General features: G+C 35.6%; 2 protein-coding genes across 12 annotated transcripts in view; one reads left to right on the top strand and one right to left on the bottom strand.

The window, feature by feature from the left end:
• Positions 1-7,284, bottom strand: part of ZGRF1 (zinc finger GRF-type containing 1) — a 55,829-nt gene extending 48,545 nt beyond the window's left edge. For 3 of the 6 annotated variants that reach the window (XM_027543807.1, XM_027543809.1, XM_027543810.1), the window contains exons 1-3: positions 7,042-7,279; positions 4,016-4,101; positions 3,104-3,184 (exon numbers count right to left, since the gene is read on the bottom strand). In XM_027543807.1, the coding sequence (XP_027399608.1) occupies positions 3,104-3,184; positions 4,016-4,084 (150 nt within the window). In that variant the 5' untranslated portion in view covers positions 4,085-4,101; positions 7,042-7,279. Of the gene's footprint in view, positions 1-3,103; positions 3,185-4,015; positions 4,102-7,041 lie in introns of all 6 variants that reach the window. The other 3 variants (XR_003511436.1, XM_027543808.1, XM_027543812.1) reach the window with 3 other exon arrangements.
• Positions 7,285-7,412: 128 nt separating this feature from the next.
• Positions 7,413-25,323, top strand: LARP7 (La ribonucleoprotein domain family member 7). 6 transcript variants are annotated; one of them, XR_003511438.1, is made up of 13 exons: positions 7,413-7,582; positions 13,471-13,668; positions 13,821-13,921; positions 13,995-14,078; positions 14,209-14,373; positions 14,456-14,549; positions 14,622-14,969; positions 15,047-15,191; positions 17,104-17,252; positions 17,934-18,052; positions 21,327-21,507; positions 21,758-21,849; positions 24,984-25,323. XR_003511438.1 is itself a non-coding variant. In XM_027543815.1 (13 exons), exons 2-13 carry the CDS (start codon positions 13,473-13,475, stop codon positions 25,062-25,064), a joined length of 1,734 nt encoding a protein of 577 aa, XP_027399616.1. In that variant the 5' UTR covers positions 7,416-7,582; positions 13,471-13,472; the 3' UTR covers positions 25,065-25,323. The 6 variants fall into 6 exon arrangements, 4 of the variants coding, with proteins under 4 accessions (XP_027399616.1, XP_027399614.1, XP_027399617.1 ...); XR_003511437.1 differs by having other exon boundaries at positions 17,931-18,052; XM_027543815.1 differs by having other exon boundaries at positions 7,416-7,582; positions 21,348-21,507.
• The last annotated feature ends 875 nt before the right edge of the window (positions 25,324-26,198 follow it).

Below are 26,198 nucleotides of genomic sequence, written 5' to 3'. Positions count from 1 at the left end.
GCCCAAGAAGAGAAAATCTGTCACTATTTCCACCTTTTCCCCTTGTATTTGCCATGCAGCAATGAGGCCCGATGCTATGATCTTAGTTTTTTTAATAGTTAGTTTTAAGCCAGGTCTTTCATTCTCCTCCTTCACCCTCATCATCAAGAGGCTCTTTAGTTCCTCTTTGCTTTCTGCCATTAGAATGGTATCATCCACATATCTGAGGTTGTTGCTGTTTCTCCAGCCTGTCTTAATTCCAACTTGTAACTCATCCAGCCCAGCATTTCTCATGATGTGCTCAGCATGTAGATTAAATAAACAGGGTGACAGCAAACAGCCCTGTCGTACTCCTTTCTCAATCTTGAATCAATCAGTTGTCCCATACCAGGTTCTACCTGTTGCCTCTTGACCCGCAAACAGGTTTCTCAGGAGACAGGTAAGATGGTCTGCATTCCCATCTCTTTAAGAGCTTTCCACAGTTTGTTATGATCCATACAGTCAAAAGCTTTAGCCTAGTCTATGAAACAGAGTTTCAAAATGAAACTCAAAATCTTCATTGCTCCCTCTAAATGTGCTTTTCTTTTTCAGAGATCCTGTCTCACTCAGTACCACGAGCATAATACAGAAACCTAAAAGTCATTCTGGATTCTCCTCTCCTTCATATCCAAGACCTTCAGATTCTATATTTTCACAATTTCTATTATCATTTCCCTCCAATGTCAATGCTAACGCCTGCATGGTCAGAGCCCCATTATATTTTGTCTATATTACTCTACAACCTCTTTATTATAAGTCTTTCTAAATCCAATCTTTCATCCTATGTCACTTAAAAGGTATGTTAGACATACCTGCCAAAGGGATCTTTCTAAAAATAGGAACATGATTACGTCATTCTTCTGCTCCTAATTCTTCAGTGGCACCTCAGGCTGAGCACACAAAGTCCTTTATAATACGCCTCCTGCCCACGTCTTTAGCTGTATCTTCTACAGTTTTCCAGCATGGATCCTTATTCCAGACACAGTCAACTGTTTCTAGTTCCCAGAAGTGTTTCACTCTGTGCTACACCTCCACACTGTTACAGCCATAACACCACGCTCAGCTTCCTTCCTTCAAACCTATCAACTTTGTTTACAAAACGAAATAAATACTCAAAAGAATACTCTTCATCCAGAAAGATTTCTTTTAACCAGAGTCAAATTTTTTTTTTTAACACAGAGTCAAATTTTGACATCTCTCATTTATCATCTCATAGAACCTTAAGCGTATCATTGTACATATTTTAATTATTAGGCTCCTAGATAAAAATTAGATAAAAGTCCCTTGAAGACAAAAATCTGTAACAATAGTTACTATTCACTGCATGCTTTAAATGTGCCTGGTACCTGGTTAAGAGGTTTGTTTTCTTACAAGTAGTCTTTCTATATTAAAAAGTTTCTTTTACTGATAATTTCAGAGTGATAGATATGTATAAGCAGAATAAGGAGGGAATATGGAGATCTTTAACTGCTGGCTTCACTCAGGAGGATACAATCTTGCCAATGTGTCCAATATGTTATCAACTCATCTGTAATAAAGTTCTTTCTTTAAATTTGGTAATATTAAGAGAAACAATAGAACCCACATCTCCTGCATCGGCAGATGGGTTCTTTGCCACTGAGCCACCTGGGAAGTCCAAAATATACAATAGATGCAGGTTCAATCCATGGGTTGAGAAGATCCCCTAGAGAAGGAAATGGCAACCCACTCCAGTATTCTTGCCTGGAAAATCCCATAGACAGAGGAGCCTGGCGGGCTATAGTCCATGGGATCACAAAGAGACACAACTCAGCAACTAAAAAACAACAATTGTTTATTTGCTGAGAGTAAATTTTAAAAGTCCTCATCACAAGGAAAAGAAAAAGAATTTTTCTAACTATGGATGGTGATGGATGGGAAATAGACTTACTGTGATCATTCTGCAATGTATACACAAATCTTTAAGTTGTACACTTGAAACTAAAATAATGACATGTCAAAAATATACCTCAATAAAATAAATGACTAGATTGCTGTCCCTCATCCCTTCAGTAGAAAGCCTAATCAGAACAAAAAGCCCAAGTAAGAGAAAAGCTCTTGCCTGTCTTTGACCTGAGACATCAGTTTTTTGCTAACTTATAACTCAAACTGAAATAATGGCTCTTCCTGGGTGTCAGGCCTGTTGGCATAAACACTAAAACCACATTATTAGTTCTCATGGGACTCCAGCTTGCCAACTACAAATGTTGGAACTTGTCAGCCTCCACAATCACATTACACAATTCCTTCTAATAAATCTCCCTTTCCTCCATAGAGGAAGAGATAATTTATGTATCTTTATACGTCTCTACAAAAGCATGAAGGCCTGAGTCCTGAGTAAAAATTTTAATCATGGGAAGACAATTAGCCAGCAGAAAATACTTAGAAGTGGACAGTAAGCAACATTAGAAGAGTGTGGTGTCACAGAAGTCAAATGAAGAAGAGGTGATATGATGAATGAGGAGACAAGGGTATTAAATAAGGTCCTGAGAATGGGTAAGAGTTGAACATTTAAATTTGACAGATGAAGATAATGATAATCAGGGTGGGAAAAGAAACCCATAGAAGGATCACTATATCTAGTAGGGTCAAAGATTTATCCTAGTAAATAGTTCTCTCAAAACTTGATAGGATATCAGAAAATAATGAAGAAAATCCAAAAACAGAAGAAAAGAATCCTACACATAATTTCAGAAATTGGTAGCTTTTCTAAAATATGTCAACTCTATATGTACCATTACACTGTGAGCATTATTGTGGTATAAATATATTTTATAGTAGTTTTTTTGGTATAAACTCTTACTACTGCAAAGAAAAAAAGTGTCAAAATTCCTAAAATGTTTCATGAAAATCTGATTTTTTAAAAAATCAAAGGAAATTAAATAGTATTAACTGAGCTTTTATAATCCACAAATTAATCACTGTGATATAGGAATCATTTGACAACTTCTGTTTTCGCATCATATCAGCTTATGGACATATGTAAGGTTTTACCTACAGACTTTTCTTAATATTCAATCAAAAGAACCCAACTTTTAGACTCCTTAGTCCACTGTTTTGCACTTACTTTGTTTCCTAAGTGAGTGATCTTCAGAATTCCATCTTGCCACACTTTTGACTTCTTCGTCTTTTGATGAGTATATAGTACCTTATTTCCAAAAGTATAAAGCAAAGAAATGGTTTCTACTTAACACGTATTAAATGTTATATATTTTTATACCCTTCCTTTATGCAAAAAATATGTAAAACATCACAAGGATCTTTTATTTATCAAAATAAAAACATAGATACATAACAATGAAACATCAATTTAAAAAAAAAACAAAGAAAGAAACCTGGTCTTTAAAGACAATGGAGGGGAGAAAGGAGAGGTGAGAGTATAAAAGGGTCCTGACACCAAACAGGTTAAGAACCATTAATCTAGATAGAATAGACGTGCCAGTCTTTCGAGAGAAAGAAATTATTTCCTGGTTCCAAGCTTCCAAAGAATTTGTTCCAAAGAACTCTGCATAACCAATGTGAACTCTAGGCAAAATACAGGGTTACCAGACAGAATACAGGGCAATATTTAAGAGATGCATACTTATACTAAAAAATTATTCACTGTTTATCTGAAGTTCAAATTTAACAGAGTGTCCTATTTTAGGTTTGGGTTTTTGTTTTTTGTTTTTCTTTGGTTGCACTAGGTCTTAGTTGCAGCACGTGGGATCTTCTATCCTCACCATGGCATGCAGAATCCCTAACTGTGGCATGTGAACTCTTAACTGCAACACGTGGGATCTGTTTCCCTGACTAGGGATCGAACCTGGACTCCTTGCCTTGGGAGCAAGGAGTCTTAGCCACTGGATCACCAGGAAAGTCCCAGGTTTGGGGTTTTTAAAAAATTTGTTTTAGGTTTTTTAGCTAAATCTGGCAAAACATTTGTGAAACATGCAAAGAAGGAAGGAAAAAGGAAACAGTGAACACAAGTAAGACTTACAATAAATTCTTGGCTTTCCATTATTTCTTCTGATATTACAGTCAGGTCCAGAAAATAATCAGTAGTCATTCAACTATTTATAGCACCTAAAATGAAAAACGACAAATATTCAACCCTGATGAACAGAATAAGTATCAACTACAATCTTTCCCCACAAACTCTGGACCAGAGAGAGGTGTTTAAGTGTTGAGACCATGTAATCACCAAGGGAAACACACACGTAGGGAATTCCCTGGCAGTCCAGTGGCTTGCACTCTGTGCTTTCACCGCAAAGGGCTGGTATGACTCACTGGTCAGGGAACTAAGATCCCACAAGCTCCCAGGGTAAGCCAAAAGAAAAAAAAAAAAAAAAAACCAACCCACGGATGTAATCAAATTACCTGCCACTGAGGACCCAACAGAATAGTGACACCACACTGTGGAAAAAGAATTTCCCAAGTAAAGAGAAAACTAGGTAAAATATATAAAATAATGAGTAGGCTGCAGACGTTTTTCCAGGTGCCATAATATGTATCAGAAAATTGATTTTCCCCTGCCCCAGAAGCTGGGTTTCTCTGAGAAAGAGCTTCAATTTCTAAAACTGGCAAATTACTGAATTACTATGATCACCACAAGATGGCCCCCTTGCATTTCAAATTTTTCCTTTTACATTTTCAAAGTCAATGGAACATAGTATCTAAAACCAAATATACATTATAATACATCTCCAAGGAAAAACTTTTTCAATATAATTGCAATGAGTTGCAATTATACTTATCCCATGCTATTGGATAAAATTGTTATTGTGGGCAAATCTGGTAATCTAAAATCACTGATGATGAACTGAAGAAGTAAATAGAAATGCCAAAGAAAGTATTATTATTTTTAAGCACGGCCTTAGATCTCTGGGCCAATAGCATTAGCAACACCTGGGAGCTAGTTAGAAATTCAAATTCTTGAGTCTTGACCTATTAAATCATAAAGGCTGGCACTGGGGTCCAGTACCTGTAATTTAAAAATCACTGGAGGTGACAGTGATACACACTCAAGTTTGAAACCTACAGGTATCCAATAAAGCAATGATTTGCAATTCTGGATTAAAGTCATCCTTTATACATACAAAACGTATAAAAATAGGCCACCTACATGGTATTTATAAATCACATATATTTAGTACTTACTGTGTGCTATGTACTATGTGTACATAGCACTAGGCCAAGATACTAAAATGAACAAAATACTGCTCCTAGTCTCAAGGAATTTTCAGTATAGCAGGGTAATAAACAGTAATTACAAAAAATATGGAAGGAAAAGCACTGGAGGGGCACCCAACTCAGTCTAGGGCATCAAACAAGGTTTCCTGAAAGACATAATGCATATACTGTAAACCGAAATAATCATTAACTAAGGAAAAATTCCAAGGAGGGTATTTCCAAATAAGAATAACATGTACAAAAGACCTGTGGAAGACTTAGCAAGGCATAATCAAGGAACTTTAGTTTATAATCAAGTGTAACATAGTGAGTTGTGAGAGATAAGACTGAAAAAGTGAGCAATAACAGGATGCGAAGGGCATTCTATTTTATGCTAAGTTGTTTGGACTTTTTAAAAAGACAGTAGGAGGCCAAGGCAGAATTTTAAGAATAAGATTACATGATCTGACTTGGGTTTTACAAAGATTGCTCTGGCTGCCAAATGGAGAAAGGGCAGGGCAAACGGTACACAAATGAGATATGAATACTTGTCCCATGACATAGTTCACAGCACAGGACCAGACCTACAGAGGCCCTGCCTTTCAGAAATATAACTCCATATCCTAATCCCTCCCCTCCAGCTTACAGGATTGCTAGATGCCTAGTGAATGCCAAGAAGGTAACAGAGGTCCAAAGAAACACATCGCTCACTGCTGCTTTTACAGCAACTTGCTTCTAGCCAGTGAATGGGTTAGACTTCCTATATATGTAGATAAGACTACATAGTGTCAACACAATGCTTGGCATGTAGCAGTTAACATTAGATCGCTTTAATAACAGCTATTATTTATTCAGTGCAAATTATATGATAGACACTGTTAAAATGCTTTAAATATTTACACCTTATAGTACAGATGCTATTTTTTACACTCATTTTACAAAAATAGGAAGTGAGGTACATAATAAGTATGTAATTTGCCTAAGATCATGAAGTAAATAAATGGCAGATTCAGAATTCAAAACTAAGTAGTCTAAATTCTGGTGTTCCCATTCACAAAAACTACATTATGTGACTATGTAAAACCTACTGTATCAGGCAAGAATGGGACTGGGTTCTTTACATAAAATATTTATCAGTCTCATAATCCTGAAAAGTTGTTATTACCATCACAATTTACAGGTTAGAAATCCAGTATTTACTTCTTTAGGATTACTTATATGCTGTTTACCAATTGCAAAATAAATTCCCCCCTTGTTTTCCTAAATTAGAATTACTACTTGAGGGATTTGCAATGTAAAAGGTATTGAGAAGGTCCAAATTCTTGTAAGTGGTAGATTACTTCAAAGGATTACACTTCAAAAAAAGAGGAGAGATTAGATGTTTTGTGATAATTTAGTACAGAATTACATACATATCTTCACACATACATTAGTGTGCTGTTTTTTAGATTTATGTATAAAATTCGGTGTTATCACTAAAATATGAGCTGTTCTTACTAAGTACGATGAGACGTTTTTGGTCCTTTTCTTTTGGAACAAGCAGGATCTCTCGAATCCCTAAATGGTTCACAGATTTAAAAATTTAAGAATCACGAGCCCAAGAGGCTTTTAAGAAACCGTCCAGTTCAGACAACCAAAAGATGCTCACATTTCATTTGCCAACGTTCTAATTATCACTATCTTGGGTAACCAGATGACAATGAAGAAGAGACCCTTTGTCAGTCCTAAAAATAAACAGCAAAACCATCCCGGGTTCTCACACGGATACCGGAACTGCACAGCAGGAGTTGGGGGAAGGTGGTAAAGACGAGGCACGAATTATTTACAAGCTGCTGGGGCAAGCCGTGAACCAACCTTGTCTCCACACAGCTTCCTTACCGGACCCCGTCTGGCGGAGCAAACTCCTTCGCCCGTCGCATCAAAATCAGTGACAGCACCTGGAGCTCAAAACTCCAGCCTATCTACCCTCACTCCCCAGAAACTCCCGAGTAGAAACAGCTCTTTTAACTTGCTCATTGCACAGCACCCACTTTCGAACTTCTCCCGCGAAAAGTCGTGACATCATCAATTCGCGACCGCACCGGATCAAACCCCACTATTTAGCCCGCCCACCACGGCTCCGGACCTGAACGGCCGTTTTCAAACTGCCAATCAAATTCCTCTTTGGCTGCGAGCCTCTGTGGCGACTGCGTTCTCCGATGTCCCGCCCCCACGCTGAGCGAGCCTACGCCTGTGACGTAAATGACGGTCGCACAGCCTCTGGGCCCATCTTTTCCAAGGCGTTCGGAAGAAGTGTCGCTCATGTGACGCTAAAATAACCACGACTATAAGGTTCGGGGGACGCGAAGACCTGAAGAACGCAGTCTCTGGCCCTGTGTTTTGGGAATTGGACAGAGTAAGTTCTAAGTGGACTCTAGGGTAGCCCAGATTGGGTGAGGTCTCAATTACTCTCAGTGTTTTTCTATGCAGTCCTTTCTGTCGTCTCTGGTCCTTCTCATCCCGCCCCCTCCCACCCACCCATCAGTTCGATTGCCCTAGTGTCCTAGTTCTCTGTGCGCACGCGCAAGAGTTCTCCGGCAGCCCTTGCAGTTCCAGTTTTCTAGTGATTGGGGGCGCCTGTCGTCCGGTTTTGAAAGGTTGGGGCAGTCCCGCGTTTGACGTCTTCCGCGAGGAAGGATGGGTACCTAAAGGGGCAGTAGGTAAAAGGGGAATTGCTTTTCTTCGCAGATTCGAGTTTTGGTGGCCAACAGATAGCGAATGTGGACTTGTATTTTAAAATTAAGTCAAAAAATAAAATTAAGTCATTTCCTTTTTCAGAACTTTTGTCTCTATCAGAGAGCTGAAAATCCAGTTATGGAAGGAAGAAAAAATACAGTGTATTATTGAGTGCGTTAATAGACATACCTAAAGGGAAACAGATGAGGCGATTGTTTAGGGAAAATGTGCTAGCAGAAAGCTAGAAAGAGTAAGATGCCGTTTAACCTGGGCCTTGAAAACTGAGTAAGAGTTGATAAGACAAGGAAGACGAGAAGACTCACTTAAAGCAGAGGCAGAGACAAGAAAGTGGGCACTGCTGGATAGTCAGCTGTGACTAGAACTATAGTTCTTAACCTTTTTGACACACCATTTCCTTTTAAAATGTGATTTAAAAGATATGAATGAGCCTCCCAGGAAAATGCATATACATGTCTAAACATTTTCTATAACCTTTTAAAGAAAAATTGTAAAAGAGGTTAAAATGGCCAAAATAAAAGGTGTCTGGCTTACTTTTCCAGCTTACCTCTGCTTTTCATTGTCACTGAGCTATGTTACAATTATGTAAGTTATAATTGAAATAAGTCAGAGTTATTGCCCTGATTAGTGTTACATCTGTTAACAAGTTCATTTCAATATTTTTGCTTGCTTGTATTTATGCTTGTCTAGTTTTTGAGTTCACCTTTGAACTGGTTTTTAGGACTTAACTAGTTCCCTGGTTAATTACTTAAATAAAATGATTGACGTGTTCATTTTATAAATGTAGAAAAGTCATGATTTCACCTTTTCTTTAAAATTTACCTTTGAAAATTTCTTGGGATTCACAATAATTTTTGAAATCCATCCTAAATTCCATGGATTTCAGGTTAAGAATTTCTGAGCCAGGATGTTGAGAATGGACTTGTGGACACAGTGGGGGTGGGGAGGGAGAGAGTGAATGAATGGAGAAAGTAGCATGGTAAAATGGATAGCTGGTGAGAAGTTGCTGTATGACATAGGGAGCCCAGTCTGGTGCTCTGTGATGACCTAGAGGAGTGGGATGGAGAAAGGGGAGGGAGGCTCAAGAATGAGGGGATATATGTATATTTATGACTGATGGTGGCGCTACTGTTAAAAAAATCTTGCCTCCCATTGCAGGTGATGTAAGATGCAATGTTAGATCCCTGAGTCAGGAAGATCCCCTGGAGGAGGGCATGGCCACCCTCTCCAGTATTCTTGCCTGGAGAATTCCTTGGACAGAGAGGAGCCTGGATGGCTGCAGTCCATAGGATCACAAAGACTCAGACACTGCTGAAGCGACTTAGCACGAACACACAAATGGCTGATTCACTTTGTTGTACAGCAGAAACCAACACAACGTTGTAAAAAATTTTTTTAACAATTAAAAAAAAGGATTTCTGAGTCAAAACATAGACTACATGGTAAGAGGTTGCAAGAGGTTCTACTAAAACGTAAACAGGGTAAGAGTTAAACATACCTGAGCTTACTTACCTAGCTAGCTTTAGCCAGGTCACTTAACCTTTGAGCCTTTGTAAAAAGAAGTTAAGAGAAACAACCTAGAGGGATTATGAGGATTTAAAACAAGGTGTGTAAAGTAACTGGTGTTACACAGTAACTGTTATTCTTTGTTTAAAGCCTATGAAACTAGTTGATTCATTTAATTTTTTAAAAATACATGTTGTGTTACCAAAAGATGCTAAAGAATTATTATTGTTGAAAGTTTTAACATCAGAGTCACAAAATTAGACCTGTGTTTAGACAAGTTACACAGCTTCTGTGAAGGATGGATGACTTCTCGAACAATTTATAAACTATTTCCATATTATTATAACAGTAGTTGTGGAAAACTGAATGAAGATAAGAGCCATTCCAAAGGTTACATTGATAGGACTTAATGAAAGATTGGTAAATGATAAAATGATAATAAATAACAGTTACATATTGTTGACTGTGTGCTGTATAGCAGCAATGGAAAGTGCTTTATTCATTTTGATTAATTTTTACAACAACCCTATTGCTGCTGCTGCTAAGTCACTTCAGTCGTGTCCAACTCTGTGCGATCCCATAGACGGCAGCCCACCAGGCTCCCCCGTCCCTGGGATTCTCCAGGCAAGAACACTGGAGTGGGCTGCCATTTCCTTCTCCAATGCATGAAAGTGAAAAGTGAAAGTGAAGTCGCTCAGTCGTGTCCGACCCTCAGCGACCCCATGGACTGCAGCCCACCAGGCTCCTCCGTCCATGGGATTTTCCAGGCAAGAGTACTGGAGTGGGTTGCCATTGCCTTCTCCAATTATGTCAGTATAAATTTTATTCCACTTTGTAGATCGTAGAAAGTTGAGTTAACTTGCCCAAAATTCATACAGCTAGTAAATAGCTCGACTGGTTAACTAAGTAGAATATGTCATCCTTAAATAAAATGAGGGTGGTGAGAACAGCAGAACAGACATTGCTAAGAAAGATAACAACTTTGATTTGGAATGTTTGGAATGACCTATTTGTTATCATAGGACATTGAGAAAGTAAACTATGACTATCATGTAACTTCCTGATCTTCTGAAACCAATGTGTAGGTAGGGAAGAGAACTTGTACCATAGCTTATTTCCTGTTTAATCCATATCCGTACTCAAAAATGAAGATATATTTGATTCTCTACAGATTTTTAAGATTAAAAATTGCAGATGAGTGTTATTCACATGGGGCAAGATTTTCTGAACTTAATTCTCCAGGCCACCAAAAAAAAAAAAAAATGTATATATATATATATATGAGGAAGGAAGGAGAGTATCAGGGCTGAGAAGAGAATGCTGGGAAAAGTCTGATTTCTTGGAGATTTGTGGCTTTCTGTGTTTATGTAGTTCTGTCCACCATCTCCTTAGATGGTGGCTTTGACTATGAAAACAAATGGAGAAGTGGTAATCTGCCCTTTATAGATTTTTCAGAAGAGTTAATAGTGAATTCTGTAGTGACAATCATAGCCTACATTTGTATTTTGTTCATAATTCTACCCCCTTACAAAATAACTTGAAATGCTCAATACTTGACAGTTTATTAGATACTGTTAGTTATATTACTTAACTATTCAATAAATGCCAAGGTTGTGATCAAGCTGAAGTCTCTGCCTTCGTAGTGTTTATATTATAATGAAGCAGGTAGGCAATAAAATTATAATTCCAGGTAGGAATAAGAGGATATAAGTATAGAAAGTGGTGAGTGAGGGAGAGAGTAGGGTTATGGTTGGCAGGGAAGGGATATTTTAGATTTGGTGAAAGAGAAAGCCTCTTTGAAAAAGTGACATTTGCAGAGGCCTGGGTGAACAAGGAAGTAATCCCTGCAGGTGTGACAGGAAAGCTGGGGAACAGCAGGACAAAAAGCCGTGAAGTGGGAATGCATTAGACTGTTCAAGGAATGGAACCATGGTGTGTTGAGGTTGTAATGAGCACCCTGAAAGAAGTTGCAAGTGATGAAGTTAGAGTGAAATCCCTAGGCCAGATCTAATAGGACCTATAGGCCACAATAAGGATTTTTCATTTTATTCTGATTGGGATAAGAAACCTTTGGAGGATTTTGTTCAAGAAATTGACATTTTACTTATATATTTAAATGATCATTCTGGCTGCTGTCTGGAGAATTGATAATGGAAGAGGAGTAGAAGCAAGTAAATGTGAGGATGTGTTTGAACTGCAGGCAAGACACCCGTGATAGCTTGGAACAGGTGGTTGTGATGGAAGAAATGAGAATTCATATGAATTTTGAAAAGCTAGAGCCAACAGAAATGCTGATAAATTGGCTGTGGGGTGTGAGGGAGGAATTAAGAAGGATTTCAGTGTTTTTGCCCTCTCAGCAATTTTTACTGGTATTTTCTGAGATGGGAAAAACTAGGCAAAAAACATGGTTTACTAAAATTTGAGAGTTCAATTTAAGCTTGAGATATGCTTCAGATAAATAAGTGAAGAGGTCAGGTGGGTATTTGCCTGTTGGAATGGGGAGATAATGGGATAAGTCGGGAGTGGGGCAGATAGGTTTGTTAAACATCAACATATAGAGCCATGGAGCTTAAAGCCAGAGACCCTCTGAAAGGGCATCTGTGTAGATCAGGGAGCCCAGGACTAAATGCAGTCCTGAGCATCATGGAAAGGTAGAGCAGACAGAGTCGGAGGGTCCGGAGAAGGAAATGGAGAAGACAACTCCTGGAAGCCAAATGAAGAAAATGTTTTCAGCGAGGGCGTTAGCAACTGCAAATGCTCCTGAGAGGTCTGGTAGACAGTGGAGACCCTAGTATTCAGTTTCATTAGAATGATGGAAAGGAAAGCCTGACAGGATGGGTTGAAGTGAGAGTGAGGTGAGAAATAAATGGTTATGCAGCACCTGATTGTTTTTCTAATGGTTAATTTTGGCATGTACTTCCATTTTATGAGTTAGGCTAGCATCATCTAAATAAATTACTTATGTTTTAGAAATTAGTGCTTACCCGACCAACAGAAGCCTGTTTTAAAAATGCCAAAATACTCTTCCTTTGATGAGAATGCACATTGAGTTGGCGGTTTGAAGTGAAATGCATTAATGGCTTCGTACCCTCCTCCTGGATGTCACTTTGAAACAAAATCTGTTTCTATCTGCAGCATCACTGCTGCACTTTCAGATTATAGCTGACAGACTCAGGAGACACAAATAGGCTTTAATCTAATAACTGTTTACTGAGCTTTAAAGGATATAAGACAGAAGATAAGCGTAGGGGCAGAATCTTCATCTCTTCTGGAGATGTAGTCCCAGTCTTCCCCAAATACAGCAATTAACCCAAATCCACTGCTTTCCCCTACCCTTATCTAAGACTAGTATCGTGTTTTGGTCACCTTGATACCCAAAAGCTTTAGCCCACCAATCTATTGTCATGCTGGTCAGCCTCAAGGCCTGCATACCAACTAATAGCATCTCCCACCCCAGTGCACCAGAGAAGACAGATGAAACTTCCCATTTGTCTTAGTATCACCCCAGGCCTCCTGTTAGGCCTTTGCTAACTCATTTTTAGTGTGTGTGTAAGTTTAGTGTATCAACTAAGATGACACCATCCAACAGATTTTTGAATTACTGTATACCAGGAAATGGGAATGTACCAGTGAGCAAAACAAAGATATAGGATAAACAGTAAGGTTTTAAAAAGGGCAATAGAAAAGAGGGCAAACAGATTAGTTGTCTGTGTAGAACTTTGCAGTCTTGATTATAAGAGATCTCACTGACACTTCAGCAAGCAAAGAACAGTTTTAAAAATCAAGTGTTTTTCTCTCATTGGAGGTTGTGAAATGAACACTTCAGTCTGTCATTCCTTATTTATACTCGAATGTATGAAAAAACGCTGTTAACATAGGAGATAAACAGGCAAAATGAAAGTTTCCACAGCTAATAGTGAAAATATCCGAAGTTTGTTCTCTGGTAGAGATATTTGAGCCCATTTCCCTTCAGATAAAGGCTAAATTAAGTATTTTTTATGTCACTAATACTTAAAATATTTACCTTTTCTTCCTATTTGACAGAAATGGAAGCTGAAAGTGGAAATAAAGAAAAGGCAATGGAAGAAAGCATAGAAAAGAAAAAAGAAGAAAAAAAGAAACGGTCTAGAGTTAAACAGGTGCTTGCAGATATTGTGAAGCAAGTGGACTTCTGGTTTGGAGATGCAAATCTCCACAAGGATAGATTTCTTCGAGAGCAGATAGAAAAATCTAGAGATGGATGTAAGTTTCCTTTAGTGTATTATACAAGTTGTAAGAGCTCTATCTACTTCTAATCTATATATGCTGCATATAATGTACAATATACACTGTGTATTAAACATTAAACAGTTAAAAATGTTTTTGAAACTTTTTTAAATTTATGTTTTCATTAGATGTTGATATATCACTTCTTGTGTCATTCAACAAAATGAAAAAATTGACCACTGATGGAAAGTTAATAGCCAGAGCACTAAAAAGTTCTGCTGTTGTAGAGGTAAGAATTGTTACATATATTATGTGTCACATGATACTGTTAATTAATACTGACTTTATGTACTGTTTTAAAGCTGGATTTAGAAGGCACCAGAATCAGGAGGAAAAAGCCACTGGGTGAAAGGCCAAAGGATGAGGATGAGCGGACAGTGTATGTGGTAAGCAGTTTTTCTGGAAAAGCTCAGAACTGTTGTCACCCAACAGAAACATTGTAGTAGTAGTGAATTTAAGTAAAGCTTTATTTTCAGTTAAGGTTTTTAACAATTTATTATTACTATTTTATTATAGGAATTACTTCCCAAAAATGTTAACCACAGCTGGATTGAGAGAGTCTTCGGGAAATGTGGCAATGTTGTTTATATAAGTATACCACATTATAAATCTACTGGGGACCCAAAGGGATTTGCCTTCGTGGAATTTGAAACAAAAGAACAAGCTGCAAAAGCTATTGAGGTAGGTCCACAACCTAAAAGAAAGAGAAAGAAAATTACTAAGTGTCTTAAACAGTAACAAAATTTTGCTTATTTCATTTCAGTTTCTTAATAACCCGCCAGAGGAAGCACCAAGAAAACCTGGTGTATTTCCCAAGACCGTGAAAAACAAGCCCATTCCTGCGCTCAGCGTAACTGGTGAGTTATTATTAAATACTTTATTTACACTTAGATGAAGTAAAATAAGTAAATAAAATAACATTGTTACAGAAGAAAAGAAAAAGAAAAAAAAGAAGAAAGGCCGAACAAAGAAAGACGACAATATCCAGACCAAGGAGTCAAATATGGACGCGAGCAAGGAAAGTGGCTGTAAGAAAAGATCAAGGACCACATCTGAGAGCTCTGAAGTAGAGGTTACTGAACCCCAAAAGCAACCCACAAAGAAAAAGAAAAAACGAGAAAAAACTGAAGTATCCAGCTTACCTTTAGTCAAAGCAGGGAAGAGGAAAAGAAGCGGCTCTGAAGATGCAGACTGCCTCACTCCCAAAGTGAAAGTTAAGAAAGTGTCACAGAAAGACGTTAAAAAAGAAGCTCCAGAAGTTTGTAAAGAAAACAAAGGTATTTCTGACTTTATGTTTAGGATTAGATAAGGAGGGGTTTCTTCTTAACTCATGTCTTTATTTCTGTTAATTTAGAATTAGAAGTCTCTACGGAAGAGGAAAAGGATACTGGAGATATAAAAGACGGATCCCTACTGAAAGCAAAAAGAAAGCATAAGAAAAAACATAAAGAGAGGCATAAAATGGGAGAAGAGGTTATTCCATTACGAGTACTATCAAAGTAAGTCACCGGTACAAATTATATTGTTGGCAAATGACACACTCCATCACCATTGCTAAAGTGCAATTCCAATTTGAATTGAACAGAGTTGCATATTAGCAACAGTAATGGCCTGAAGCCATGATCTGCACAGAAGTTACACAATGCTGAGGTTTAAAAAGGAACCACCGCACTAAAACATGGAAGCACTTATTTTTTTATGAAGTCACAGCAAGTGCCTCCATGTTAAAGTAGAGGGTATTCCTTAATAGCTTTAAAAATACATCTTGAATATGCCAAAGACCAGCAGTGTAAGTAAGTACTCTTTGCATTTTCTTGAAGATAAAATGAAAAAAGAAGACTTACCATCACTAAAACATGGAAGCACTTACTTTTTTAGCTATAAAGCAAGTACATCCACGTTTAAGTGGTGGGGAGCCCAGTCTTGGGAAAAATCGTGAATTTTCTTTAACCTGAAAAGTACATTTAGAAAATAGTCTGGGAACAGAATAAATGCCTGACAAACTTACATTAAGCAAAATGGTAACAATGATATAAAATGATAAAAAAAATGATATAACAATGATAAAAAATGATATAACAATGATAAAAAATGGTAACAATGTCATCGTTAAAAGGACTACTTACTTTTTATCTTTTATTTGAAATTAAGCAATGCTACATTTCCACTACTTTCAGAGCTTCATTAATAGCCAGTTTCAACAGTTCTGTAAAATACCAGATCGTAAATCCTTTTAAAGTATTGACTTGGAGACACCTCCACTGAAACATGGAAGCACTTACTTTTGCTTTACACAGCAGGTACCCCCATGTTAAAGCAGAGGGGATCCCCTTTTAGCTTCGATAAATTATAAAAGTTGCCATCTTGTATCCAGGGGCATAATTTGGATTCACTTCTACTAAAACATGGAAGCACTTACTATTTCAAAAGTCACAGAAAGTACTACCATGTTAAAGTTAAAGGGAGTCCATCTTCTCAAGAGGTGGAAGATAAGTAGAAGAAAGAAAACGGCATACCTTTTACAAGAGTTTCTTTCTTAACTTTCCTGGATTACAGTTTCCAAAGATTCCAGTTTTCCTCTTGGAGGGTTAAAAGGCATGGACTTTGGGTACTTCTATTTATACTATTCTTAACTCCTGAATTCCTTTTCCCTTTTTATCTCAGAGAATCATTACAAGAGCCCTTTGTTATTCTAATGTATCAGCTCTCAGGGAATGTATGGTCCTGGGTGGGTCTGGATTTTTTTTTTTTTTTTTTTTTTGAAGTATACAGATGTCAATGTTAACAGCTAAAACCATTACCACAGATATTCTCCTCTTTAAAAAAAAAAAAAAATCCCCTATCTGCTTGTTTGATGGCACAGATTAGGGTAACAATGAGTGCTCCTGCAGAGCCAGGAGAGGCATTGTGTTTCTATCTGGAGGAGCTCTAGCTGTTTGAAGAAACCTCTACACGTTAAATGTATGTAAATAAATAAATTGCTTCCATGGGGTGTTTTTTTTCTTCTTAGAAATTCCTTTGACTCCTGTAAATACTGAGGAATGTTACCTTTCAAATTGGAAGCAGTTTAACAAATCTTAAAATTTTAATTTTTCACCCAGAGTTAACTGACTTTTCTAGTAAATGTTACTAGTTAGTTAACTCAGTGCTTTTATTTTTGTCACTCACATATTTGAAAAATACTAAAGAATTGAATCAGCAAATATAAAACATTTAATCTGAATGTTGGGACGGAGGGAACTCCCCTTTTCTTGTTTGCCAGATAGACTTAGAACTCAGGAGATAATTTAACTGTGTTTAAAGAAAGTTTGGGAGAAGGAGTAGTTAAAAGTCACTGTCTATATTTTGAGACTTACTTTTTATTTAATGATCTGTTGTCACTGTTTAAAAGTACAATTATTTTCACTACAGAACAGAATGGTTGGATTTGAAGAAAGAGTATTTAGCACTGCAAAAAGCCAGCATGGCTTCTTTAAAAAAAACAATATCCCAAATAAAATCACAATCAGAAATGGAAACAAATGGAGTACCTACTAATTCCGGAATGAAAAATGAAAAAAGTAAGCATCAATATGATAGTTTTTGTAGCATTATATTGTACTTATGCTAAAACGCACTGAGTTATTGTAAGATAAATTTTAGTTTTTGAAACTCAATTATATAGTGGTTGTTATTAGAGCAATTACTGATTTCTCAAGTGTCCAGATATGATTTATCCTTAACCTAAAAATATTTGAAGGGCTCATTTTAAACTGAATCTTTTTTAATCACGTAAATTTTCTCTATACAGTTTTCATTAGTAATCAAAATTAGTGATGAGTGCCTAGTCTGTAGTTCATCACATTTGTAGAAACAAAGATGATCTTTGATATTTATATTTTAAATTCCCATAAGTTGAAAATATAAATTTCCACATTTGAATTGTAATGGTATACCTATGCCTGTTTATTTCTTTATGAGTAAAACAATTTATTGGTTCAGTGAAAGGGGACATTTTTAAGATTTTTAACGTGTTGTTCTAAGGGTAGAAGTTTGCATTTACAATAATAAGAGTTTCTGTATTTTACTTTATGGTAATCTGTAATAAATAGTATAACTTACAACATAATGGCCTTATGAGTAAGTTTAAATTACTTAAATAAAGCTGGGAGACCATTATTGATACTCTAGAGCAGGCCTATAAGCGTTAAATTATTAAAGTAAGAGGTATTTTCCTGGTCTTTTTCTTTTTGCATCAGCAGCAAACAGTGAAGAGTGTGGTCCTCAGGAGAAAGTTAATTCAGCAGGACCGCAGTTTGTGAGTGGTGTGATTGTGAAGATCGTTAGCACCGAGCCTTTACCTGGCAGGAAACAAGTCAGGGTAATGCTTTTGAATCCCCATGATAGTTGTTTCTCTTTCTTCTTAAAAACCCCCATGTGAAAGTGTTTTGAATATGGAAAATGAGGCAAATCAAATTAGGATTTGTTCTCTTGTGGTAAACTGCTCATTGGGTTGATTCCATAATAACCCTTTAAGTCTGACTTGAAGCAAATTCTGATACCTGAAATTCCTCACTGAATCAAATTTATAGTGAATTTAGTTTAATCCTTTTATAGGAAAACAGCAATTTGTGCTATTTTTATTGGTGGCCCAATGATTGTGTATAGGAAACAGATGAAACCCTACTGTAGTTATTATAGCAAAAGAGGAGATTAAGTAAAATGCTTTCCCAATATTCGTTTTCTCAGGGGACCTTTTCTGTTTTTCAGAAAAATCCACAGAAACTAGATTTTGGGGCAATACTTAGGGATAAAACTTTCATAAAGATTGAACTAACACTAAAGTTGGTTTGTGATTGTTTCTAAAATAAAACTGTAACTATTTGCTGTTGTCTTATTTGGAGCAAACTAGAGAATTTGTGATTTGTTTTCATTAGAGCTTTTAGTTTTCAATAGATTCCTGAAAGATTTTGTGACTTAAAAAAAAAATCAGAACTATTTTGAAATAAAAGGGATAGTGTGCATATTTTTCACTTACCGTAGACTTAGTTTATTTTTGTCTGTTAATGAATCCTCTTGAGAATTGAAATTTTCTCCTGAAAAAAATGCAGGGTTGTTGTTTTTGGCAAGAAGAGCCTTTAAAAATTTTATTCCAAAAAATTTTTTTGGTATTTTCAGTCCACATCGATTATTTTAAAATTTTTGAAACAATTACAGGAAAGTGTAAAGTATTTTGAAAATCTCCAAAAATTTATAGTTTACACTTTAAATTCCTATCCCTGCTGTTCTTGTCTTTTTTCACTTTATAGAGTTTATCCTCTACAGCATTTTGTACTAGCATGGCAATATTTGTTATTCACATACTCTTTTTAGGTGGAGTACCCTATTTACTTTTAAATTTTGTCATCCGTTTAAGTGAAACACTTTCTTCTTAAACTATGCAATGTGTTCTGTAACTAGCAAGTATATTTATAAATACGCTGAGGTCAGCACCATGTGGTATGTTGTTTTGGTTTTCCATAGACTGTTACCAGTCAACATTTTTTAACTTCTGTTACCATTAAAGTTGCTCATTGTAACCATCCGTAAGCACTGTTTATCTGAAACCCTATTCCTTAAAATCCTGTAGCTGTCACTAAGACGTAAATCTAGACTCTCACTATAGTATTGATTAGGAATTTGGTCAATCCCAAATTGATATACTAGCTTGAACTTCAAAATTTGGTAGCAAAATAGACTTTGCAATAAGAAGGATTAAAACATTGAAGTGTAAATGCTGCTGTGGTTAGTCAGATGGCCCAAGTTTTAAAAGAAAAACTACTTAAAGTTTGTTATTTTGAATAACTGGAATAGGTTTAATTATATTTATCAGAGAGATTTTATTATCTAAATGGTAATTATGTCAATTACAAATTCATTTTTGATCACCAAAATCATAAAATAAGTGCATTAAGCAAGTTATTAATTACTTACATTTTGCTGGAACAAAAACTGAGCTATGATTCTTACTGCTGTCTCTGAGTTTCCCATGTGATTGCCAGGTTAATTTGTCATTCTAAGAAGGGTTTTAAATCTGGAGATTAGCCTGACATTATAATGGATATTTAGTAAATATATCAGTTACAAAACTCTCATTACTACCAATAAACACATTCAAATTTCATCACTTAATACCTTATATTTCCTTCTTTGTGTTTAAAAACTCATTAACTGGATAGAGAAATGGGAAGAATTGGCAAGTATATTTCTCTCCAGTTTTCAGTTTTTAAATTGAATTTGCCTATAAAGTGTCTATTTTGTGATAGGCAGTGTTTTAACTGTTGGGATAAATTAAGACTTAGTACCTGGCTTGTATTAATATATAAGCATGGATTTTTACTACTTATTTTTTATTATTAACTAAGGCACTTTTCTTATGAAGTAACCTTTCCAGGTATTGCTGAGTTCTTTCTGTAATTCAGAATTTTAAAATTCAACATCAAAATGTAATCTAGGGAATTCTCTGGTGGTCCAGTAGTTAGGATTCCAAGCTCTCACTGTGAAAGACTTGGGTTCAGTCCCTGGTTGGGGAACTAAGATCCCACGAGCCAAGAGGCGTGGCCAAATAAATATTTCTTTTAATAAATAATCTAAATTAGTTGCACCTTGAAATTTTGGGTTTAAACTGAAGGAGTTGAGGTAGGTAGGGCTTTTTTTTTTTTTTTTTTTTTCTTTTCAGTTGGGAACCTTCAGTTACTTTAGCTTTATGAATGGAAGTTGTTGAATTAAGAATTAGTGTAACATTCCTGCATAATTACCTTGCTTACACTGTAGAACCTGCTGTGAAAAAAAAAAAATGACTTGGGAATGCAGGAATCTTGTTAATTTGCCTTCACAGCAGGCCTTATAGGTAAAACTTCTCATTGCTACGTGACTCGAAGAGGTTGCTTAGATGTTTTATCAGAGTAAAAACTCTGGCCCCATCTGTATTCCCATAGACAACTTGAGAACCAAGCTTCTTTCTGTGCTCCTTGAAACATTTTTCACAAGTGGTTATAAAAAGTTTGCATATATTTTAAGTCCTAAGTGATTTTATACAGGTAAGTGGAAACACAACTTCTTCCTTAATGCCATTTCAGTTTTGTTTTTTATTTTACTCTTTACACCCAGACATGGAACCCTTCTTCTAAATTTGAGTGTTAGAGGAAAGTGTCTGTACATTCTGTATTATAGATCTTTTTTGCCTTGTGCCATATTCCCATCTAGCATGATTTTAAAGATACTGTTGAATGAAAGAAAGTTGTTAGAGTTGATGTTAAATTGGTACTCAACTTTGTCCAAGTCTATTTCTAAGAGCATTTGTTTTTTTGTTTTTGTTTGAGGTCTCTTTTTAGGTGGTGGTTTGGTTTTTGGTTTGGGGTCTGTTTTGGGCATCTTATTAGCTTATGGGATCTTAGCTCCCAGACCAGAAGTTGAACCTGTACCCTTGGAAGTGCGAGTGAAGAGTCCTAACCACTAGACTGCCAAGGAATTCTCCATTTGTATATATCTTGGAAGCTAACTGAAATGAAATAGTTACTCCTCATTTGAAATGATACATGGCTCAATTTTACAATAGGTCCTATACTGGAATAATTTTAGAATTATAATCAAATGTTTTTATTATTTATTTTAAGCCCTTCTAAATTCTAATGCAGGATACTTTGGCAGCAATCTCAGAAGTTGTTTATGTTGATTTGCTGGAAGGAGATACAGAATGCCATGCTAGATTTAAAACTCCTGAGGATGCTCAAGCAGTAGTAACTGCACATTCGGAAATTAAAAAGAAACACTGCTGGCAACTAGAGATTCTTTCTGGTAAAACTTTATAGAACCTTCTCTTTTTTTTTTTAACAATGCTTATTTTGGGGTGATTGTTTTATAATTTCCGAGTTTGGCAGATGAAAAACTAGGGGGAGGTTTCTCTACACTAATATACGTAAAAGGCATTAAATAACTCGGACAACTGTTCCGGTTCTACTGAAAATACAAAGCTGTGGATGTGTTTCTTCATCTGTATCCTTATGTTCAGTGATAAGCATGTTTATGTGTGTTTGTTTTCTTAAAGGTGATCATGAACAGAGGTATTGGCAGAAGATTTTGGTAGATAGGCAGGCCAAACTTAACCAACCTCGTGAAAAGAAAAGAGGCACTGAGAAGGTAATCAGTTCATACTTTGTAATTTCAGTTTCTGGCTGTTTTCTTTCATAACTTTGTGGTAAATGATTATTTAAAGATTGTCTTAATGGTAAAAAGCACAGTGTGTATTTAGAGTGTAGTTTTTAAAGATATGAGTCTCCACAGATAAGATTCAGAAACTATGCATATTATTCCCAATAGTGATGGTAAGCTTTATTCCTTTTTCTCTAGAATAGCTGACAAGGGAAATAAACAAGCTTAAATTAGTTCATTAAATAGTTTATAGAAAAAAAAATAATAATTTAAAGCAAGTCTCTTAATAATTTTACTTTAAATGACACTTAAGAATTTATCAGATGTTTATTATTGCTAGTAAGCTGTTTATTCTTTTTAAAAATGTTATACGTGTAAAAGTACATCTTAAAGTGCTTAGAGCAAAATAGGGCACAAAATAATTAATATTATCAATTTCTAATTGTATACTGTAAAAATCAATAAAATCCAAAAAGATGTATGTGCATTATTTTATGAAAGATCATACTTCCTGTGTTCTGGGTTTGTTAATTGTTCCTATGTATAAAATTCTTTTTTTTTTTTAATTGGAAAATCAAGTTTTTTTCATTAGTCTTGCATCTCCTAGGATTCATTGGAATTTAAAATGACTTGGGAGGAGGTTTTCTACTGATCTTTGTTAATTCTCTTTCCATGAATGCAGACTGAATTTGTTGAGATAGAGAGGCCTCCTTCCTCTTTAAGGACTCTTTCAGGTCTATGAGGTGTTAATTTCAAAGCCTACTTAAGCTTTGATTAACTTAAATGTTAAAATCATTAATCCAGAACTCACAATTGAAATCACTTTGTTAAGTAATATTTCTCCTTCTAATTGGTGTAAAATATCATTTGAATTGTGTGTATTTTTAAAACTAGAAAAAAGCAGTTTTGTTTTTAAGAAAGACTCCATCTGTATAAATTAAATTTGAGACAAGGAAATAAACATTGACAGAGAATTTTATAAATTGGGTTGAAACCAGTGAGTAGTTCTATCATTGAATTGAAGAGTTCTCATGTATTGATTAACAGGATCAGGCTTTTATCATTAGCATGATTTGTATGGTGAGCAGTCATCTGAAAGTATAGAATTGTAGCTAAAGCAATGAAAGTACTAGTTTGCTCATTTCATAAAATGAAAAAAGGTTCCACACAACCTAGCTTCTCAGAGGAGAGGAGGTTATTAGTTTACTACTTTGTTAATTCATTTAATTAACATTTTTGGTATTGGTTTGTGTAAGAACTGAGTGTCTAGCCATGAGTAACAAGGTCTCCTTCTTTCATGAGGCTTAGAGTTAATATAGGTCAGATGATGACCAGTGCTGTGCAGAAAACTCAAAAGTATAATGGGGTACATCAGATGAGGTTCCTTGGAAAGTTCTCTACAAAGGTGACCGTAGAGCAGACTTTAGGGAAGTGAGCAGACAAGCCAGGAGAATTTAGGTGCTCCACTTTACTCTCTGAGGCAACTGAGAGTACAGAGGTCTTGAAGGGAGATTATCAGACTAGGAGGCCAGTGTAGCTGGAGTACAGGAAGCAAGCAAGCATATTAGTAATAGAAAATAAGTGTTTAGAAAAAATTAACAGCCAAAAGTATAGTGTAAATACCTCACTGGCATGCCATTTTACTGTTTCCACAGTAGTATACTTGAGTGAAAGAAAAATACTTATATAGAAAATCCTGGTTCTTCTTTTTCACTTTATGGAGGAGAGGGCTACTGGGGACACTTTTCTAAGTTCTGTTCAGTTTGTATAGAATTAAAAGACAAGTGATAAAGAAATACTTTGTTTTCTATGTATGATATTTTGACATATAAAAATCAAGTGCAGATAAATTAAGACCTGTAACAAAAGATCAGTAAGATGAAGGAAAGACATGCCCTAAGGGGTCTCATTCATTCTACCTCAATCAAATTTTTCTAGTGTACCCTATCACGTTGAGCATTTTAGTAAAATTAGATAACAGGTATTGGAGACACAGTGAGGCTTTTCTCATTTTTCTTTAGCTTGTAGAGCACATTTGAATTTTTTGTTGTTTTCATCAAAATCATCTTTGCTTTATAAAGTACTGACAGATCAGCTATTAAACAGATAAAGATAGAATTCATAAAATTTGCAAAAAGTATATGGTTGTGATTTTAAACACTTAAATTTTGACTCCACTGATCAGTTTGCGTTTAGTTTAATCTGAAAGTGACTTCCTAAAAATTTACCACAATAAAAAAAAATGAAAAATAAATAATGGTGACTTCCTGCCATGACCACTTATCACCAGTTTAAAAAAACTATTTTAATGAATAGTAATTAGAATCTGTGTTTATAAGAGACTAAGATTTTCATTTCCTCCAAAGCTAAATATGCTACTTTAGTTTTTCTATCAAGAAAGCTTTTGGGCATTTTTAAATGGTCTTCTTCATTCTGCATAATTTCATTTGCCTTCTTTAAAATTTTTGATTATTTATGTAAGGGTGTAATAATAAGTACTTTTAATAGCAGATCCTTATTTAGAATATTTCTCAAATTTCTAAGCAAAGTGTCTTAATACTCAAACCCAAAGGGATATGATGAAACAAAGATTGGTCCTCAACCCTCCTAAAATGTCAAAAAAAATTTTTTACTTTTATATTGGCACATTGGTGATTAACAGTGTTGTATTAGTTTCAGGTGTATAGCAGAGTGATTCAGTTACTACGTATATACATGTGTTCTTTTTCAGATCCTTTTCCCATTTAGGTTATTACAGAATACTGAGGAGCATTCCCTATACTGAATAGTAGGTCCATGTTGGTGGAATTATGGTTATTTATTAATTAATTAATAACCAAATTATTGGTTATTTTTAATTGAAAAAATTTTAGTAGTCTAGAACTAAAATGCAAGGATCTTAGATAATTCAAAAATTTAATATCTACTATATTTAATAAGCTCTAATTTAGTAGTTCTCTCTGTAACTGATTTGACCTGAGCTTAATTATCTCATTTGTTTTCCTCTTCCCCTTTTTAAAAAATTTTATTCAAGGTAATAGTTGTGAGATTTTTCTAGTCATAATTATCTTTCTGTTTTTAGGTATCCAGTTCCTTCTAATTTCTGATTTTTTTCTCTGTAGTTAATCACCAAAGCTGAAAAGATTAGACTCGAAAAGACTCAACAAGCAAGTCAACACATAAGATTTTCTGAATATGACTGAAAAAAATTTTTTGTGTACCTCTTCAGATTTCACTGGATACTAGAGCTATTCTTAGGAATATCTTTTTTTTATGGTGATAATGCATAATGTTTTTCTAAAACCTACATTTAATTAAATACTTGTTCTTTGACTTGTAAATACTTTTCCTGGACACAGTTACATTGTTTACCACAGTTTTTCTGTAAACGTTGCATTTGTTGAAATTATATGACACAAATAAACCTGGTGATTTAGAAAATAAATGTGTTTGAAATTATCATTAAGTTTGATGTTTTTATATTACGAAAACAACATATATGCAAAAATAATACTATCTAAATAAATAGCTTGGGGGAAATGTTTAACAGAGAATGCTCATTGTGCTTTTTATTTTGTAACTTGCTTTTTCCATTTGAAATATCTTAGATATCCTTTCATGTTGATTTATACAGAGACATGTGTGTGGTATTTCATTCTGTTTATTGTACTTTGCCTGTCCGAGCTTCCATTGAACTGACTATATGAACTGTTTGCAATTTAAATGTTTTAAACATACTAAGTTTGTTTTCATAAATGAAGTAAACATTTTATTTTGATTAGACAAAATAAAATGTACCAGATGCTGTAAACACAGAAAAAAATATCTTCTGGGAACCAGCCTTTGGTATAATTGAAGTGTATCATTTTATTCAGGAAAATCACAGAAGGGAGTGTTGAAGGCCTTCCTAGAACTGAATGTCCAGGGATGTACATGACTGGCATCTTAATCTCTCATCAGGATATCAGGAAAGTACTCTGGATAACCTTGGGATTCATTTCCTTGGTCTACAGACCCATTTCTAGTCCCATCAGCTTTGTCCAGCAGTGGGGGATTAACTTGGATATCCCTTGGATGCATTGTGGGAGGCAAAGAATCAAGAATCTGTTCACTCCTATGGGCCAGAGATTTAAGTAAATTGGCTGCATCAGGTTGGGGTAGCAGCAGCTTACTACCAAAAATAGGCATGCTGGCAGGTTGCCACTGACTCACTAGTTTTTCTCTCCCCACGAAGAAAAGCTAGCATACACACTCATGAAGAAAAAGAATGATCAGTAAATTGTTGCTAAACCCTCTTATAAGGATTATGACTACATATGCTCCGGTTGATCTAGAAT

Source organism: Bos indicus x Bos taurus, chromosome 6 (genome assembly GCF_003369695.1).
Source record: "Bos indicus x Bos taurus breed Angus x Brahman F1 hybrid chromosome 6, Bos_hybrid_MaternalHap_v2.0, whole genome shotgun sequence".
Lineage (NCBI taxonomy): Eukaryota > Metazoa > Chordata > Mammalia > Artiodactyla > Bovidae > Bos > Bos indicus x Bos taurus.
This window is presented reverse-complemented; position numbering and strand designations above follow the sequence as displayed.

Coding starts and splice junctions, on each gene's coding strand:
- LARP7 (XM_027543813.1), top strand. CDS start 13,473: ATGGAAGCTGAAAGTGGAAATAAAGAAAAGGCAATGGAAGAAAGCATA. Junction 13,922..13,994: donor AAAGTTCTGCTGTTGTAGAG/GTAAGAATTGTT, acceptor ACTGTTTTAAAG/CTGGATTTAGAAGGCACCAG. Junction 21,508..21,757: donor GCAACTAGAGATTCTTTCTG/GTAAAACTTTAT, acceptor GTTTTCTTAAAG/GTGATCATGAACAGAGGTAT.